The sequence below is a fragment of the Castor canadensis genome, chromosome 8 (assembly GCF_047511655.1).
Source record: "Castor canadensis chromosome 8, mCasCan1.hap1v2, whole genome shotgun sequence".
NCBI lineage: Eukaryota > Metazoa > Chordata > Mammalia > Rodentia > Castoridae > Castor > Castor canadensis.
The window spans coordinates 20,913,152-20,932,455 of NC_133393.1; the positions used below are offsets into that span (position 1 = coordinate 20,913,152).

General features: G+C 55.2%; 1 protein-coding gene across 9 annotated transcripts in view; it reads right to left on the minus strand.

Moving 5' to 3' along the window:
- Nucleotides 1-2,374: 2,374 nt before the first annotated feature.
- Pacsin1 (protein kinase C and casein kinase substrate in neurons 1) overlaps nt 2,375-19,304 on the minus strand; it is a 56,692-nt gene continuing 39,762 nt past the window's right edge. For 6 of the 9 annotated variants that reach the window (XM_074082399.1, XM_074082397.1, XM_074082395.1 and 3 more), the window contains 9 exons: nt 10,065-10,206; nt 9,079-9,235; nt 7,740-7,975; nt 7,198-7,353; nt 6,902-7,077; nt 6,425-6,545; nt 6,201-6,328; nt 5,444-5,631; nt 2,375-5,013 (listed from right to left, as the gene is read on the minus strand). In XM_074082399.1, coding sequence (XP_073938500.1) covers nt 4,904-5,013; nt 5,444-5,631; nt 6,201-6,328; nt 6,425-6,545; nt 6,902-7,077; nt 7,198-7,353; nt 7,740-7,975; nt 9,079-9,235; nt 10,065-10,127 — 1,335 coding nt within the window. In that variant the 5' untranslated portion in view covers nt 10,128-10,206 and the 3' untranslated portion in view covers nt 2,375-4,903. Of the gene's footprint in view, nt 5,014-5,443; nt 5,632-6,200; nt 6,329-6,424; nt 6,546-6,901; nt 7,078-7,197; nt 7,354-7,739; nt 7,976-9,078; nt 9,236-10,064; nt 10,207-18,087; nt 18,352-19,304 lie in introns of those variants that run through there. The other 3 variants (XM_074082394.1, XM_074082393.1, XM_074082398.1) reach the window with 3 other exon arrangements.

Consider the following 19,304-nt stretch of genomic DNA (forward strand, 5'->3'; position numbering starts at 1 on the left):
CTGGAAGGGCCAGGCAGGCCAGGCTGACAAGGGTCTGCAAGCAGACCTGGAGAGGGAAAGGGCCTCTGGATCTTGCTCTGCTATGGGACAGGCCAGCTGCCTCCTGCAGAGAGCCCAGGGCAATTGTCTCTGCTTGGCCAGGTAAAGGTAAAGGAAGTGGGAGAACATGGTAGCCGGGGTGTGTGTGTGTGTGTGTGGGGGGGGGGTGTGTGTGTGTGTGCGTGTGTGTGTGTATGTGTGTGTGTGGGGGGGGTTAGGCCCTTCAGTCCCCTCGTGAACATTGGCTTTGTGCAAACAGTGGAAGAGAGCTTGGCTCATTTGCAGTCTGTCTCCTGAAGACCTCGGCAGTGCCATCTAGGAAGCTGTGAAGTAGGAGTGGGAGCGCCTGAGGTGCTGGGGAGGGGCTGTGTATTTGCGCATTTGTGAGAGACCAGATCCACCACCAGTTCTCCTGGGCAAAGCAGCTTCCTCATAGTTCCCTCACTTACTCATGTGTCCTGAGGAGGCAGGTGCTCCTTTAAAACCTTGAAGTAAGGAGTATTCCCCCATTTTGCAGATGATGAAACTAAAGCTCAGAACAGTTAAGCAACTTGCTCACAGACACACAGCAGAACCAAGAACTGAACTCATGCCTATGCCTCCCCAAAGACAGGGCTCTGCCTGCCCTTCCATCCCACCTGCTTTAGGACATGCCAGCACTCTGAAGCCAGGCTTCCAGACCACCAAGGGTTAAACGCTGCCTTGTACTGCTGCCTTCTGCCCCCAGCAACTTTATTGTCTTCTGAAGAAAGTTTACTCCTGGCAGTGAGCAAACAGCTCCTTGGCATCTGTCAGCTGGGATTGGACCCGCAGCAGGAGGGGCCCTGCCCCAGGCCTGTGCCTCACTGGTCCCTTGGCTGTCTCCCACCCCCAGGAGGGGCAGACTGGGACCCTGGCCAGAACCAGACTCACCTCTGCTGAACTGGTTTTGTCTCCAGCCAGCCTGCCCTACCCCCTACAAGTCCCTGGAGACACCTGCTTGGACATCCCAGCTGGGCTTGGGCCTCAGAGCTCAGGCAGAGGTTGGTTAGGGGAATTAGAAACTGGGAGTGGCGAGACTAGGGGGCTGGGAGGGGCAGTCCCTGCATGCAAACACTTGGCAGACCCACAGCCATCCAGTGCCACCTTGTGAGCTGGCATCCATCTGTTGGTCCTTCTTCCTGTCCACACACCTTCCCATCAGAACCCCACCTGGCCAGGATAGTTCTTGACCCCTTCACAGGATCCCAGCACTGGGGCTCCCCAAATTAAATAGACGTCTATTGCCAATAAGAGAACTTTGCCTTTATCTGAAGATTCCCCTGTTTGGCTAAAAGCAGGGTTTCAAAGGGAGGTGGGTTTGGGGGGTAAGGGAAATGGGGTTCCAAATAGATTCAACCCCCATCTACACTGCTCCCTGCTCTGAGCACACCCTCTGGTAGGGAAAAGACTGAGGTGAGGGGCTGGGTTTGTGTTGGGACCCTGGCCAGAAGGACCTTTAAGAGCAATTTCACCAAACTAGGGAAACAGGCTGGGCTAGGGCTGGGAACCCAGGGACCTGGTGGTTGAGTGAGAGCTGGATCTGCGACTCCTGTCCTACCCAAGAAAAGATCTAGGTGGGCTTGGGGAAGTTCCGGGGCTGAGACTGCAATTGATTTGGGGCAGGGCCTGGGCCTGGGCCCTGGTCCTGGGCCCTGGTCCTGCCCCCACCTTGAGACTTTCTTCTGGAGACACCCTCCCAGGGGTCCCTGAGAAATGCCTTCAGAGTAGGGCAAGCTATACAGGAGAGCGTGGTGTGGTCCAGTGTCACAACTGGGCTCTGGGACTGTAAGCAGCACAGTTGCAAGTCTCAGCAGAATTCTGCATTTTTTGGTGGTACTGGGATTTGAACTCAGGATCTTGTGCTTGCTAGGCAGGTGCTCTACCATTTGAGTTAAGCTCCCAGTCCTAGAATTCTTCTTTAAAAATCAAAACTATTTGAGGGCAAATTCACCCTTAAGTCGTGAACTTGGCATATTTATTTATTCATTTAGCAGTGTTGGGGATGAAACTCAGGGCCTCATACAGGCTAGGCAAGTGTTTAGGACTCCAAATACCCTTGCTTACCTGGTCAGTCCTGTCCCCAGGCACCCATCACCCAGTCAGAACCTCAGCCAGAAGAGAGACAGGACCTGGGACGCTGGGAAGTGAAGGGCCCAGCCCTTTAGTCCCCCAGCCTGACAGGAGTCAGCCAGGACAACACCCCACTTTGCTCAGGGGCCACCTCCGTGACAGACAACCTCCCATGCAGTCACACAAACAGAATCCACAAAGCCCCAAGACTTAAGACGCATAAAACTCACATGACCACGTCCAGCCAGGTTGACACAGTTCTGGGTTTTATCCACAGTCATACAGTCACAACTGATAGATAGATAGATAGATATTTGTATTTATATACCTTTAAATTACACAATCATGTACAAAACAGGCGCATTGCTGAGACCACAGCACTTCTCAGAGTTTCACAAGTGTGGGAACTAATGGAGTCAGGAAGCCAAGGACAGCAGATGGCGGCGGCAGGTGGCAGGGCAGCCCTGGCTCCTTGCAGGACCAGGCCACAGAATGGTGGTTAACTGGGGACAAAACACATTACTGGCCGAGCCCCACCAGGGTGGGCCCGTGCAGCATCGAGGAGGCAGCAGATGGGGGCTACAGGAGGAGGCGTGAGCTCAGGCGAGACGCTTGGCTCTGCACTCGCTGTTGGGTGCCCTGACACCAGCTCTGACAGGTGGGGCTGGGCCCTGGGCTCAGGGGACTTCCAGGTGGGGGACCCTCCCACACTGGGGTCCTAAGGAGCCTGGAGACCAAGAGAGATGGTCCCAAAGGGGCCATGAGGGCTGCTGCTGCAAAGGGATTAGATTTTCCAGTCTCTGCCCTGGAGTGGGCAGCCAGAGTGCTGAAAGGGACAGGCCTGGGGTCCAGCCAGGGCCACAGTCCCTCCCTGGGTGCTAGGAAGCCGCTGGCACAGAGAGGGGGAGCCCAGGCCCCAAGGTGCAGGTGTGGCGGCTTCTTGCCTTTCAGGGTAAGCAGTGAGGGTCAGAGGCCCCCACCGCCCTCCTGCCGGGGGGGAGACAGGAGCTTTTGGTCTGGATGTGAGAGGGCCGTGGGCTTCAGGCTTTGAGGGGCCCAGGGCACATTTCAGACTACAAAAGAAGCCCAGAGACCAGACAGTGATAAGGAAGGGAGTGCTGACATCTGGGGGTACTCGCCTATCCCAGGGGTACCACTGCCTCTGGCCCTAGGGAAGACCTGTCCCAGCTTGGATTCCTGCCAGAACTGTCAGGATTCACAGGAAGCAGGGCAGAGCCTTGAGGTTGGGATCCACTACCTCCTAACAGTGGGCTGCTGGGAGAAACAGTAGGAAGGGAAAGAGGATTAGTGGTGTGGAGGGGCTGGGGTAGCACGCTCTTTACCTGGAGGCCCAGAAGGCCACCTGACATGAGAGGGAGGGAGGAGACTTCAGTTCGGAGGTCTAGCAGTGGCACCAGCATGGACTTTTTTGGGCCCTGGCCCCAGAAGTCTCTGAGAGATTTCTCCAGCCACCTGCCCACCTGTCAGGGTCTTGTCCAACTTTGGTCTGCTTCCCATCCCCAGGGAGAGGCTGATACCCAGGCATGGAGAGATGGGGATGACACCAGCAGGGGAGTGTTATTGGGGGATAAGGAGACAAGGAAGAAAGACATGGTGACCATCCTGCTCCTAGGGGCAGAGCTCCCCTTTCCCACCAAACTTGGCTAGAGGTGTCCCTTGATGGTCCCAGTTGGAAACCCCCAGTGTCTCCCTAGGCAGGCCAGGTGAGGGCAGAGAGGAGGCGTAGGCTAAGAGCCTTGCAGGCACAAGGCTTGGTTTCACAGAGGCTGACGCTGAGCCGAGCGAGTCTACGTTTTTGGATGGACGTGGAAGGAAGGTGGACAGGTGAGCAGGATGCCGCCTCCCCAGGAAATGGGAGGAGGCTGCTACTGTTGCTGGCTTTGCCCTGGGTTTGGGGGACTTTGCCTGGTGCCAAATGATTTATGAGAGGGGGGCAAGGTCTCTGCAAGTTACTGGGGGGTGAGGCTCTGAGGAAGAGCCTCTGTCCACAGTGCTGGTAGCCAAAAAGAAGGGCCCAAATAGGGTCCTGGTCCCTCAGATGGGCCTGGCATGGGGAAGGCCGGCATGGCCTGGGCTGAGGGCCGGCTCTACCCTCACTAACCCTCCTGTGCCCCAGGGACACAGTCACTTCCTTTGGCTCATCCCTCTTCGTATCGGGGGTGTCTAGGAACCCCTGAAAACCTCTCAAGGCAAGGAAATGACCATTCCTCCCCCATTTCCACTGGTCTCGAGGGAGAGTGCTAGAACGGCACTCCCAGGGCAGAGTGGAAGACTAAGGATTAGGAAGCCGCCCTTCTGGGGTCTGGAGGAGAGGCCTGTGACAATAGGGTGGAAGGGGGCAGAGGAGGGGAGGAAGAAGAGGTTAGGAAGCAAGGCTCAGAGAACTGGGGCAGGTCCGGGCAGCCTTGGGGCGGGGAGGCGGTGAGGCAGGGTAGAAGGGTCCAGAAGACATCCCTCAGGGCTCAGGAGACTCTTTGGTGGACTCTGAAGAGCAGATGTTGTGATGCTGGGCTAAGTCCTACGACCCTCCCCTACCCTGGAGCCATCTTCCTAAGCCCCACCACCCTGGCCTCCAGGTGGCCCTGCAAATGCTCTGTCTGTTTGTATTTTTCCTTTTGTTCTGTTTGACTTTTAAAAAAATAAAAGCTTGATCGGAAAATATGTTTGGAACTCTATGGCAAGGAGGAGAGGAAGGTGGGAAGGGAGGGGAGGCGGTGGGCAAGGAGTAAGGGGAGTGGAGTGGGCAGGGCAGCTAGATAGCCTCCACGTAGTTGGCAGGATAGAGACCCAGCTGCCCGCTGTCCAGCCGCCCGCGGCACCAGCCCTGCTCATCCTCCTCGCCCAGCTTGGTGAGCTCGTCTCCTGGGAAGGGGGACACAAGTAAGAACTTGTTGACGTCGGCAGGGGCACAGAGAGAGGCCACCCCGCCCCCAACACTTTCACTGCGAGGCAAGCCCTCCAATCCCGCTCCCTGTTACTGTCCAAATGCTCCATCTTCTTTACTTTGTCTTAGACTCTGCTCTGCCCCCACCCCAGTCCCACTCAACATCCAAGTGCCGCCCCTGGCACAGAGGGCCTGACCTACCCGAGCCATCCCCGAACCTGATCTGGTTCTCGCCCTCAATGCCCAGGCCCAGCCCTGGCCTCTTCCCCGAAAATCCTCAGACCCCGCCCCGCTCCCACGCCCAATCCAGATCTCTTCCTCAGGCCCCGCCCCCGCTCCCACGCCCAATCCAGATCTCTTCCTCAGGCCCCGCCCCCATGGTCAGGCCGCCGGCCCAGCCCACCCTACCCGCCTTGAAGCTGAGCTCGTCCTGTTCCTGGCCATCGTAGTCATAGAGTGCTCGCACACGCACTCCCTTGGCGTCATCCTCAAAGGGGTTGGCGCCACCGTTGGCCTCACTGCCCCCGAAAGGGTTCCCGCTCTCGTCGTCTGACCACTCCGTGGCATAGGGTTGGCCTCTGTCGTAGCTGCTAACGCTGAGAGGCAGGGGAGGATCCCTCAAGAAGGCCCCAGTCCCACCCCTAGATCCCCCCACCTCCTAACGAGACTCCTACCCCAAATTCTACCAAGGCTGGAGCAGGGAGGGTGCATAGAGAGGGTCCAGAATCAGTGACCATCAGGGCGGTTCTAAACAGAAGCGAGGTGGGGCCATTTGCATTATTATTTCAGCTCTGAAATACACCAGGCCTTTCATCGAAAGGGGCAGTACCGCCTAGTGGTTCAGACCCAGGATCCTGGAGCCAGACTTCCTGAACATTATTTCCTGAATCTGAGGTTTACTAATTAGCTGTGTGACCTTTGGCATGTCACCTAACCTGTCTGGGTTTCAGTTTCTACATCTATAAATGGGAATATTTAGGCTTGAATGAGTCAATATAAAGAGAATGCTTAGAACAGCGGGATCCAGAGGGTCAGCTACCTCTGTCTTTTAGAGGAGACATGGTTGCTATGATCTACACCATTTCTTGTCTTCCAGAGTAAAACTCAGTGGCCCCAGGGTGTGAGCCCCTCTGCCCCACCCAGAAACTCCAATGGCGGAACTCACCTTCCACGGTCCCCAGCCTGGGATGTAGATTCCACTGCCCCAGTGGCATTGCTCAGTGTTGTCCCCTCTGCCTTCTTGGTCTGTTTCTCCTTCTTGGCTGTGGTGTGGGGGAGGTCTGGGTTCCATTCCTGGTGAGGACAAGGGAGCAGTCAAGTTGAGAGCTGTACCCTGAAGCCCCTCCCAGATTTTTCAGGTATCTCTTCTCTACCCCCACACATCCTCACCTCAAACTGGGGCCAGTTCATGGGCATGCCAGGGCCACTGGTGCTGCGGAACCACCTGAGATCCTCCTGGGCATCAGCCCCCCGGATGGCCTGCTCCAGCTCACGGTACACATGAATGTAGCTGTGCACGAGGAGATGGAGAGGTGGAGGGTACAGATTCACCACAGCCCCTTCTCATCTCATTCAGGGAACCAGGTACTGGACATCCCCCCAGCCAGGAATCAGGCAGGCTTTTTGAAAAGTAGATCCAGGCATGCCCAGTGAGCTTTCTTCTCCACCCTGCCATGGCCACACACCCATCACCCAAACCCATGTTTTTTGGGTACCTAGTGTGCATCGGCACACACCCAGGCAGCAGCTGCATTTGGAGCCTCCGCAGGTCTGCCCTCCCCTCCCTGTCACTGGGCCGGGAATGCCTGCTCACCAGTTACCCTCTGCTGGCTGTGCTGTGACCTGCACGCCCGCCATGCCCGGTACCTGCTGTTCTCAGCTAGGTTGAGATGACGTTTGATGTCTAGCAGCACCTCCTTGAGGAACACCAGCCGCTTTTCCTCAAATTGCTGGCACTGTTCGAACACCTGCTCCATGCCCTCCATGTACTGGGGTGTGGTCTTGCCCACATCTTCTAGCACCTTCTCATACTTCTCCTGTGTCTGTGGGCACCAGGATGGGGGATGGTGAGACCGTGCCAGGCCTGCAGCTCCCAACCATCCCCACCCTTACTTGCTCCAGGGGCCCGTAGACCCCTGCTGCCACCTCCAGCATGGCAGCACCTTCTGCACGTCCTGTTTGCACTTATCCACTTTGTCCTGGAGCTTCTTCTGCTGTTCAGGGGTGACCGACTGCTCCGTCTTGCTGTTCATCTCCCTTGTCATGGCCAGCTTCTCCTCTTTGCAGGCCAGATGGTAGGCCTTCTTGGCTGCCTCCAGCTGTGGAAAGGGGGCGGGGCAGGGCTCCCACTCATGAGCTGTGGAAAAGGGGCGGGGCCATCCACCTGCCCACTCCCTGGGAGCTGGGAGTTTGCATCCCTGACTCCAGCTATCCAGGAGCGGTGCCCTCATTTGTGAATGTTTCTCTGCATGGCACTGCCACTGTCCCCACATATCCTCCAGTCAGGCAGTGTAATGTGCCTTCCTGACACCCAGTTATCTTTCCTGGAGACACATCCCTTTCCCCATGGGTCTCTCTACTATGGGGTGCTCCCTGCCCTTCTGAGGACAGTTATTCCTGAAGATGGCACTGCTTCCCCTGGGCACAGTCCTGAAGAGAAGTGCACTGTCGCCCTCCCTACGACCACCCCACCCTGCCGTGGCACCTCCTTCATCTTCTTGGCCCAGGGCTTCTGAGCCTTGCGGAAGCCATCTTCAGCCTCCTTGGTCTCCTTGAAGCCGCCCATGATCTGCTTGTGGTAGGCATCCTTCTGCCAGTTCTTGACCTTCTCCAGGTCCTCGTTCAGCAGGTTGTTCTTCACCTCTTGGTGCAGTTCGCTCACCTTGTCTGCCTCCGTCATAATGGCACCCCAGGCCCGCTCCAGGCTGCCATACTGTGGGCCTGAGGGAAGGCAGTGAGTTACAGGGACCCTATCACCCCCTGCCCAGAGGCCCCTCTCACATCTCCTTTCTTTGAGGCTCTCCCTTCCCATTGCAACAGAATGCCTTCCTCCACTCTTCCTATCTTTCTATCCTTCCTCCAGGACCAAAGGATAGCCACTTTTTCAGGAAAACCTCTCAGACTGCTCCACCCTCACACCTGGCCTGCCCCCCTCACTGGCTTGCAGCACCTGCCTTGGTACCTACTCCTTATCTCCTCCATCAATGTGAGCTCCATGAGGGCGGCCTGGGTCTGGTAACCTCTCATAAGCTGGACACAGAGCCAGGCCCACAGTAGGGGGCCCAGGAAGGTTAGCTGAATGTAAAATTCAAGAACCAGCAATGTCAGGTGCCAGGGGACCATAGAGACCAGTTGTCCACATCTGTTTGTTGCCAGACATTGTAGTAGGCTGTGCAGATCCAGCCCCTGTCCTCAAGGGGGTCTAGAGTTTTGTGGAGCAAATCTAGGTAAACCTCAACTTGAAACAGAAACCTAGTGCAATTACAGCTAGAAGCAATGTGTGATTCTGGATTGGATCCTGGACTGACCCAAACCACACACAGCTCTACTCGAATTTGCATATGGGCTATATTAAATCTCCGAAATTTGACAGTTGACCTATAGTGACATAGCAAATGCTCTTGTTCTCAGGAGATACTTGAAGTTTGTTTTGTTTGTTTGTTTGTTTTCCGGTACTGGGACTTGAACTTAGCACCTTCAGCTTGCTAAGCAAATGCTCTACCACTTGAGCCACGCCCCTAGTCAAAGAATTTTGCTGGTAGTGATGACTTCAACTTCCCGTCAGATGGGTCAGAAAAAATACGCATATCAATAGAGAAAACCCCAGGAGTTCTCTGTATTGTAAGTGCAAATTTTCTAAAAGCTTTTTCAAAAGAAAAAGAGTTATTGGCTTTGATTTTTTCCAGAGGTGAGAGGGGAAGTCCAGGAGGGAGACCCTGTGGTTAGAGGACGCTGGACGATCCAGGGACACCCCCCTCACTCCCACTGTGGGGGCCGGTGGGCCCCGGGGCGCAGACAGGGGTGGGGAGGAGCCTGGAGGGCACCTTTCTCGATGAGCTGACGCCAGCGCTTGGCCCAGTCGGTGAGCTGCTGCGCATAAGCCTTCTCGATCTTGGCGCGCTCCTGCACGCAGCTCATGAGGTCATTGCACAGGCGGTGGCCGTCATCGATGCGCTTCACTGTCCGCTTGTAGTTCCCCACCTGGCGGCCGAGCAGCGAGCGTGACGCGGCGCCTCCCGTTCCCCTGGCCCTGCAGGGGGCGCTCTGCCGCTCCGCGCGCACCGCCGCTCCGCGCGCACCACCGCACTGCGCCCGGGGCTCCCCGCCCTCTACCTTGCGGTCTTCCGCGGTCTCTGTGCACCCTCACCCCACTTCACACATAGTGCCCTGGCTGCCACAAAGTGCAGAAGGAATTTTATAATTTGAACTTGGACTACAATTAATTGTTCATGTTGTGCTTATGAGCTAAATCTATTACATTCATATAGAGTCACATAAGTGTTGAGTTGAGCTGCAACTTCTTGACATAATACTACGTTTTCTAGACATCTCATTAAACACTTATTAATTTAGATCTGGCAGCTTTCATTTTGGGTTTCGGAAGCCAAAAGCAGGGTGTTTTGGGTTTTTTTTTTTCCCCCCTCCTAGGTCTCAAATACTTCCCAAGGTTCCCTGAAATGCTGGCTTCCAGTCTTGCCTCCTCTTCCATGTGACTGTGGGGTCCCCGCACTCACTCCATTTCTGGATTGAGGGGGTGGGGAACAGTTGCAAAAGGCTGGGTAAACTGTAAAGGGCTGCATCTGCCTGTGTGAAGTGCCAGGATTTTGAGCCTGGGTCCCCAGAGCAGAGTCAGGAGGGGCCTGTTCCCATCTTGTGAAATGTCATCTGTTCTTCCTGGGGGAAGCTGCCTGTTGGACACTGAGGGCTTCAGAGGCCGACGGTTGGGGAGCAAGGCCTGAGGTCATAAGGCAAGAAGGGGTGGTCATGAACCCCAGCCCTCCCAACCAGGCATGGGAAGCACCAGTCTCACCTCCCAGAAGCTGTCAGTGGTCTCCTCCGGAGCCAGTGAGGCCTCATCGTAGGAGCTGGACATGGTGTGGCCGTGGGGAGATGGGCAGGCGCGGAGCTGTGCAGGGTCCCCGGACTTGTCAGTTGGCTTGGCTGCTCATGCACTGGGAGGGCAGGAGAGAGATCCACGGGATGAGGGAAGTGCCCCATGCCCTATCCAGGCCTGGGTCCCCAACCTACTGAAGGAGAAGGACTCCACAGGTTGAGACTTGCTTTGGGATAGGGGCTTCCTACCCAGGGACTGGTTCACCATCTCTAAAGTGACCCCAAGATTCAACCTGCAGCACCCTTGTGTCCACTTTCACATCTCTGCTCTATACCCACTCTTGCCTCCTCCTACAAACCCATCCCCAGCTCCTTCCACATGACTACTGTTCATGAATCTGGACCCCTGGGGTTAAAAGTTAGGGCCACCTGCTTGTGAATTTGCTTTATATGATCTGTGGTGTGCCTCTTAGACTGCACAGCTCATGAGCCAGTAGTCAGGCTCACCTGTGCACATCCTGCTCATCCCCCGAGCACTTAGCATCCTTCAGGGCGCACCAGGGGCTCAGGGATCTCCAGCTGGCATCTTAACTCTGCCCCCCTCAGGTTGGGCTGCTGGGGCCTTGGATAAGACCTCCGTCTCCCCACCTGCATTCCCCTCAGTACAGCCCCCCTTGACCCAGCTGGATCCTTGCAGTAGGCCTGGAAGATAGATTCCCCCACACCAATCTCACCACAGAGCTCCTGGCCTCAGCCCCAACAAGTCCAGTTGCAGGGGAACCGGTTCCCTGGAAAGCTGGCAGCAGGCCCCTCCCCCACCTCCAGCCCAGACTCAGGGATTCAGCTATGAGTTATGGTCCAGTCAGCACTCTGGCTTCCCTTGTGCCCAGTCTCTATAGCCCATTAGCGGCTTACATGTCTCCTGAGAGTCCCAGGCATGCGGCTCCTGACCCCTGTATCAGACCACCACTATCTGTGCAGTGTCCGGGGCGGTTGTGTCTGCCCTGGATCTGTCAGCAGTCATCACAGTTGTCCAATCTAGGCCATAGGCTGCCCCAGGGCCTAGGGGGCACCCCCTTCCACCCCTCCCTCACAGGCCTCGCTGCCACCCAAGGCAAGAATGGCTCAATAGTCAGGAGACAGGACACAGAGGCCAAGGGGCTTGGTCTTCAAAGAAGCATTGATGTCCAAGCCAGGCCTGAACCCACTGGGAGCTGCCAGCCTCCAGCTGGACCCTAACTCCAAGGACACCTCCCTGCCTCTGTGCGGTAGCCTTGAGGACTGTGAACCCTGACCAGCTAGGCTGTTCTCGGAGAACAGGCTTCTACAAGATTCAGTCCAACCAGGGGGTCCCCTGAACCAGCAGCTGGTCTTCAGGCTCAAGGCAGGTGGCACCAACACGTGAGAACCCCCATTGCCTAATCTCCACGTTTGCCGGTGCCTGGTGCTCTTTCCCAAGTGACAACGCAGTATTGCCCTTGTGTGCCTCATGGAAATGAGGGTCAAAACCCAGTCATGTGCTTCTTGCCCACGGTGAGGGGGAGTGACTTGAGACAGCACAATTACATCAAGTTATTGATATAATGTCATAGAACAAACTCTCCACTCTAAACTGAGGATGCCCAAGGTGATTGACTATGGCAGTGGTGGCCAATGCAAAAGGCTGGAAACAATCTCAAATACCCATCCACAGGGCCCTGGCTAAGGAAAGCAGGATACAGTCCTGTAATGGAGGGTCCCCCAAGTCATGGCACTAGAGCAGAACAAGTGTGGGATGGAGCAGCCTGGCTGGGAAAATGTATGTGCAGAGATGACATCTGGAAGACCACAAAGGTAACTGGTAGTATGGGCCACTTTTGGGGAACCGGTGCCTATCAGACAGGGTGGGAGGGGGATTTCTCACTCATACCCTTTAATTTTGCCTTGCATGAATGAATTGGACAAAAACAACAACAACAACAACAACAAAAAACAAATCTGTGTCAAGGAAGAGCTGAGGAATTGGGAGCCAGAATGGAAGGGACACAATGCAGTTAAGCCCTGATGGCATGTCAGGCTGGACGGGAATGAAATGGCTGGGGCCATTCTCTTCCTTGTCCAGACAAGGAGCCCAGATCCAGGACAGGCAGGTCTTGCTGGGGTGAACCCATGGGGTGGCAGGTGGCAAGTCTCCCTGGCTCCCAGTTGAAGGAGCATGTAATAGAAAAGATCCTTAGGGTCCCTGCTCAGATACCAACCTGCAGCCTGGCACAGACAATTCATGCAGCGTTTCAGGGCATCGCTGTGAAACAACCTGAATTAAGAACTAGATGCGGTGAATCCAGACCCCACCAGACCAAGCCACTAAACTTCAGATCCAGACTGGACCCATACAGGGATGGGTTCAGGAAGGCAGGCCAGCAGGGTCAGGGAGAAGAGGCAGGGAGGCAGCATGTGAGCCCCCAGTGCCGTGTGACCAGACACACCATCTCAGCCCCTGCCTCTGTGACCCTGGGGCAGGTGACAGGTTCCACTCCAGCCACATGCCATGTTCTTTCGGAGTGGCACTCAGTGTTGATGCCACCGACAGGGCTACGTTTCTCAGAGCCTGGAAGCAGACCTGGGTTCATCTGGTACTCCTTGCAGACGAACCCTATACACTCTTGGACCTTCTCAACCCATCAGTGGGCACAAGACTCAGCTGACTTTTCTCGCCCAGTGGTTTTAAGGCCCCTGAGGTCCTAAAAGTCCTTTGTCATTCATAATAAGAGCTGGTAGTCATTGAGCATGTTGAGTATATGTTGTCACTCATTTAATCCTCACACCTGCATGGGCAGATTCTGTGTCCCTCACATGTAGATGAGAGCCACAAGCTCAGGGACCTGACTGTGGAAGAGCTTGTCCAGGTGCCAAGGGAAAGAAAGAGAGGGCAGTAGGACTGGAAGCCTATGTGTCACATGTGTGACACTCATGCTACTCCAGTGACAGCAGTGATCGTGATGGCCAGCAGGTATCAGGGCTGACTGTCCCACGCACTGTGCACAGCACTTCACATGGATTAATTAATTACAGCCCCTGGGTGCATACATGGAGCCCAGGGTTCCATTCCCGGTACAGAAAAAGAAGTCTGGACCAGCATAGCACCCAGCCCAAGGCGGGTCAGTGTTAGATGCCACCTTCATTGAATTAAGTTGCTGGTACAGCTCTATTTCTAGGTATGTCTGAGAGGGTGACTTCAGAAGAGAGTGGCATTTGAATGTGTGGATGAGTAAGGAAGACTGCCCTCACCTAGCCGTCCTATTATGCTAGATTTCAACAAAGGAGCCAAGGAAAGGCCAGTTAGCTCTGCTCCCTCTCTGCTGGAGCTAGGACCCCCTTCTGCCCTGGGGCATGAGAACTCCAGGCTGTCATGACCCTGGAATTCACACCAGAGGTCCCTGGGCTCTCAGGCCTCTGAACTTGGACTGAGAGATTCTGCATTGGATCCCTGATTCTCAGGTCTCATGGACGAAGCCATGTCACCTGCTTCCCCCGTTCTCCAGCTCACAGGCAATGTGTTGTGTCCTGGGACTTGTTTTTTTTTTTCCTAGGCTGGCTTGGAATTCAAGATCCTCCTGCCTCCTCCTGCTTCCACCTCCCCAGTGCTAGGATGACACGGCACCATGCCTGGCCCAATCAAGTTTTAGATTTCTTTTAAAAATTAATTTTAAAAAACTGATGGTAGATCAGAATGATTTTTGACATTTAAGTAATGTATGTGCAAGGAATTGAGGCCTCTTCACTCCAGGGCTCTTCTCATTGCCTCCCAGAGCTCACATGGCCTGACCCTCCTCTTCTGGCTCTGCACCTCTTCCTGTTTCTCCCCTCTCTTCCTCCCTGTGTCCTGAGACTTTACAGTGAGCCAATTCCCCAACAAATCCTCTCTCTTCTGTCTGTCTGCCTGCCTGTCTGTCTATCTAGCGCTCATTTATCTATCTACCTACTTGTCTCTCCATCCATCCCTGCTGGTCCTGTCTCTGGAGAACCCTGATTAATGCCCCCAGCAAGGGAAAGGCACAGCTAGGATTTCAGCCCAGGGCTCACACTCTAAGATACTATCACAAAGCAATGTTGACACAATATTGGTTTATCACCAGTACTACTGTGTGCTAATCTGCTCTAGGTGTGTTATGTGTGCTTAATCTTCATCTGCACATGGGGAAACTGAGGCATGAGGCAATTAAGATGGCACCCAGGACCTCTGAGGTAGTAAACGGTGGAAATGGGATTCAATCCTCGTGTAGCTACAGCCCCTGGTCCCTTGTGAGCCTCACCTTCCAGCAGCCCTGAGGAGGTAAGGGGGAAGCAAGGTGGTAGGAGAGCAGGGCAAGGAGAAAAGAGGAAGGGAGGGAGCCAGCACTTTACTCGGTGCTTTCTTGTGACAGTAGCTCTCATTCTCACAGCAAACCTTAAAGGGAGGGGCTGAATGCCTCTTTTATTCTTTTTTTTTTTTTTTTTTGGTGGTACTGCAGTTTGAACTCAGGGCTTCACATTTGCTAGGCAGGTGCTCTACCACTTGAGCCACTCCACCAGCCCTTTTTTGTGTTGGGTATTTTCGTTATATGGTCTCTAGAACTATTTGCCTGGGCTGGCAATCCTCTGCCTCTGAAGTAACTAGGATTACAGGTGAAGAAGTAACTAGGATTACAGGTGAAAAAGTAACTAGGATTACAGGTGTGAGTCACTGGGGCCTGGTGCCTCTTTTATTTTTGAGGAGACCAAAGCACAGAGACTTAAGCCAAGTCACACAGCTCAAAGAGTGACAGAGTTAAGACTTGACCCTGGGGTGTGTGCAGCACAGTGTAGGATTTAAAATACAGACTCTGGAGCCAAACAGCCTGACCTTGAATTCTGACCCCCTTAAAGTATGGGCTGTGAGACCTTGAATGGATCACTTCCTCTCTCTGAGCCTCAGCTTCCTCATCTATAAAAAGGGCTGTTTCAGGCATTAAGTGGTGTACGAGCCCTCAGGTGGTCAGACCAGTGCCTGGCACACAGTGGGTGCTCCAAGGAAATGGGCTTTCATTATTCCTTTACCACCCCTGTTGCTGGTAGTGGGACTGGGAGGCCCCTTTCAAACCACGCCCTCTCTGTGGACCAGGGAAGGGGCTTTGCCTTTCCTGTCCCTAAGAAGAGGCCACAGAGTGCAGAATGGGACTCTGGCACCACCACCTACTACCAGAGAGCTCTTGGCCAAGTTCCTTAATGGAGGGGATCTTGTTTTCAGCTTCTGCACCAGGAAAACAACACCCGTGAAAGATCAAGAGATAAAAGGTAGGAAGTTCTTTTTGAAAGCCCCAGACGGCTATGGAGAGTTGAGGTCTTACTGCTGGCCTTGATCTTTCTTGTAGGGAGAAGGAGCCCCAGGGCAGAGGGGCCCAGCTTCAGGTCCCAGACCTCCTGACAGCTGCCTCTAAAAGACCCTACAGGCCAGGGCCCTGGTCAGGTTCCAGCTGTCCCTGACTTGAAAGTTTTAGCTTCCCAGCACCAAACACAGTAAACTGCACATTGCAGGTGCTCAATAAATGCTGATGACACAACCAAGAGCCAGAATCCCAAAGAGGGGCCCAAGTCCTGTCATCCTCTGTTTCCAGGCACCTGGCAGAAGCCACTTCAGGTGGTCAGTCCTGAGGTCCAGTTCCAGGGCCCCCTCCTCCCTGCTCCCCGACAGCCTGCCCTCAGCTCAGCATCCTTCCTGAAGCACAGGTGCAACAGCTTGGGGCTGCATCACGACTCCTCTCTCCACTGTTCCTTTGAATCCATTACAACCGTTTTTGAGCAACAACTGTGCACCAGCCTCTCCATCCTCTCCATCCTCATCAACTCTAACCCTCACAACACCTCTTGGGGCAGGCAGTGACCTCTCTATTCAACACACAAGCACACAAGGCTCAGAGAAGTTAACAGTTTGTCCCAGTCGCATACCACAGAGGACAACCTGGGCCAGTGCTGGGTCTTTCCATGCCCCTCCTCCCAGGAGCCCCGTGCAGCAGTGTGGTATATTCTCTAGCCCTCCTGGCCTTCACCCCTGCATGGGGCCATGGGGAGTCAAAGCCACCTCCTTTCCCCCAGGTCCCACACGCCTGACAGAAGGCTGCACAAAGACCCTGACCAGCCTCTGCTAGGGTTCCTAATGCAGCAAGGATTCAGGTTAGCTGTGAGGTTCTGTCCCTCTGCACCTTCCCAGGCCACTGAGCTTCTTCTGCTGATGTTCCTCAGGTGCTCACAGTCCTCCCTCTCATCACTCACTTCCTCCCCACCAAAACCCTACCAGCAAGGGTCAGCTCAGCCCTAGCCCTCCAAGATGCTGTCCCAAGTCCTCCCCCTTCCCCTACTGTACACACTTCAGGAGTGCAGCTCAGATACCCCCACCTCCACCATCTGAGCAGTTCACAGCACTGCCATGGCCAGATAGGACTGGAGACGGGGTTCAAATCCAACTCTACCACTTCCTGGCTCTGGAACCCTAGCAAGTTATTTAAACTCCCTGTGCCTCAGTTTCTTTATCAGAAAGTAGGGGTCTGCTACCACTTACTCTGGGGGCAGGTGTAAGAGGCAGTAAGTGCCCAACATTCAGGAGGCAGAGGCTGCCCTCACTGTTTTGCCCATGACAAGAGCCTTTAGAATGGATGGGGGTCACCTGGAAAGGTGACCAGTCATACCTACACACCCCCAGAGTCCCTCCAGGATTGCCGGGCCTCATCTGGGATCTCTAGATCCCCTATGAAAAGGAGACCTCAGACCTGGCTTCCTCCTGCCTCTCTTTGGGTCTAAAAACCAGGCCCAGGCCTCCATCTCCTCTACTCTAAGTCCCGCAGGCAGCCCCATTGCTCCCTTCAGCAGTGGTGAGTCCAAGACTCAGGACAGAAACACAAATGGTGAGGGGGCGGAGCTCAGGCTTCACCTGAGGCTGGAGGGCCCCAGGATGAGCCAGGGCCCAGGCGCCCAGTGAGCTCTGGCTGGGTGGGCTGAAGCTTGGTGAGCTTATCCCAGTCAGGAAGCAGGCAAATGCATTCCCCCAGCTGCCTACCTGTCACAGGATGCAGCCCCTTAAACTCAGCCTCAGGGATTCACCTGAAGCCTCCCTGGTGCCCCCCACCCCCAGCTCTGACCCTTTCATCATCCCTACCCTTAGCTGTCCCACAAAGCCCCAAGCCCTCCATCTCTCCTCTAGAAAATCACCCCAAAAGGGAGCCAACTCCCTACTCCCAGCCAGGTGTAGGAGGCTGCATTTCACAGGCCCGCAGACTTAGGCAGCCTTGCAGATGCTGAGACAGCTGCCACAGGAGTTCCCTCCTGCACTGTGCCCTCTAGGCGGGCTCAAAGAAGTATCAATAGGTAAAGGAGTGACAACAGTAAAGGAGCAGGGTCAGGATGCAGGGAGCTGTCCAGCAGGAGCCAGGAGCAGCCCTCACTCCAACTGGAGGGTGGAAGGGGGACACAACTGTCCTGGTTCCCCACCTGCTGGGCTCTGAGGGGTGTCCACCTCAGTGCTCCCTGACAGAATTGAGCCTTGGTCACCTACTATGCCCACTTGGCTTAATAAAGCCCCCTCCAGAGGCCTGCTTTCCCTCCCTATTTATGTCTCCACTCTCGGGTTTCTGCGAGCACCTCCCCAGTGAATACATCCTTGTCTCAGGGTTGGCTGGGGATAAGGCACAAAGAGAGGCACCCACAGATGGGGACAGGAGTGAGGGCGAGCAGACTGGGGGCACAGCCCCCATTCTCTCTGCTCCGGGTGCTTCTCCTTTGTCAGGACCAGTGAGCCCTCTGTAGGGGTCTGTCTGTCCTGAGCCCACGACATCTGTGACCACCTGGAGAGCAGAGTCAAGTCTTCACGCTCTGTGGGCAACACACCTGATGGGGGTGCAGCCTGATTTCCTGACAGCATAGAATCCTGGGATGACCAAGAAGAGGCCATTGGCCCTCTCCCATGAGCGGCACTGGGGAGCCAGGGGGATGCAATGGCTTGGCCTCCCTACCTTGCCTCACAGAGCTGTTCTGGCTACAGAAAAGGCCAGAGGCATGGAGTCAGTCCATGCACGTATCCTGTTCAACCCGATGCTTCTGGACACTGCTCAGGTGGGGGCATTACCTTCCCCACCCCAGCCTCAGCACAGACGCTGAAGACCAGCTCCTGAGGCAGGGGCTCCTGGCTTCACGTGGCAATCTGATTCTCAGGAAGCAGATCTGGGTTATGACAGTAAACAAGATAGAAAATGCCTGGACCTCATGGAGTGGACATTCTAAAGGGATCAGATAGATAAATAAGTAAAAAGTATGACAAGGACTGTGGGGAAAAATAAGGCAGGGAAGGAAACAGGGAAGGATGGAGGGAGCTAGGAGTTCGCTATTTCATGCAGGACTATCAGAGAAGGTCATTCTGAGGTGACATTTGAGCATCTCAGGGAGATGAGGAAGGGAGCCATGCAGAGCATTCAACCACAGAGTACAGCAGTGCAAAGGCCCTGAGGCAGAAGAATGGCTGCCACACTTAAAGAACAACAAGGGGGTCCTGTGGCTAGAGCAGACAAAGTATGGGTAGGGGGAGGTAGAGGCCAGGGAAGTGGGAGGGGATAAGAGCTGGGGATGCAGATGAAAAGCTCCCTGGATGCTAGGGAAAAGCAGCCTACAGGGGAGCAGGAGGGCAGGAAACCTGCTAAGGGGCGAGTGGTGGGGACAGGGGGTGTGAGTGAGGCGGTTATGCCAGAAGGGGCTCAGGGCTCGGGCTGGAAGCACTGAGGCTCAGGAGCCAGCAGCACTTGCTGGCAGCTGGGATGTGATTGTGAGAGAGTCCAGGACACTCAGGGTTTCAGGCCTCAGCAGCTGGCAGGAGCAGCTGCAATGTGCTGAGATGGGGAAGGGGTGGCTTGGGGAGATCACAAGCTCAGTTCTGGAGCCCAGAGATGCCCATTAAGGGCCTCCTCTCCCCCGAGCTCCTGCACTGGGTTGGTGGCCAGGGAAGAACAGGCAGCCTGGGACCAAACTGTTCCTCCAGTCCTCTGAGCTTCAGGCCTCTGAGTGCTAGTGGCAGCCCGGCTCCAGTCTGGCTTCCAGGCAGTGCTCTGGGCTGTGGGCACTCAGTGTGGAGGGGCTGGAGATGACGAGCATGCAACAGGGGGCCATCTGAGGGCCACCGAATGTAGGGGAGACAGCAAGCAATGACAGCCCCTGCCAGGGACACGTGGGGCAGGAGAAA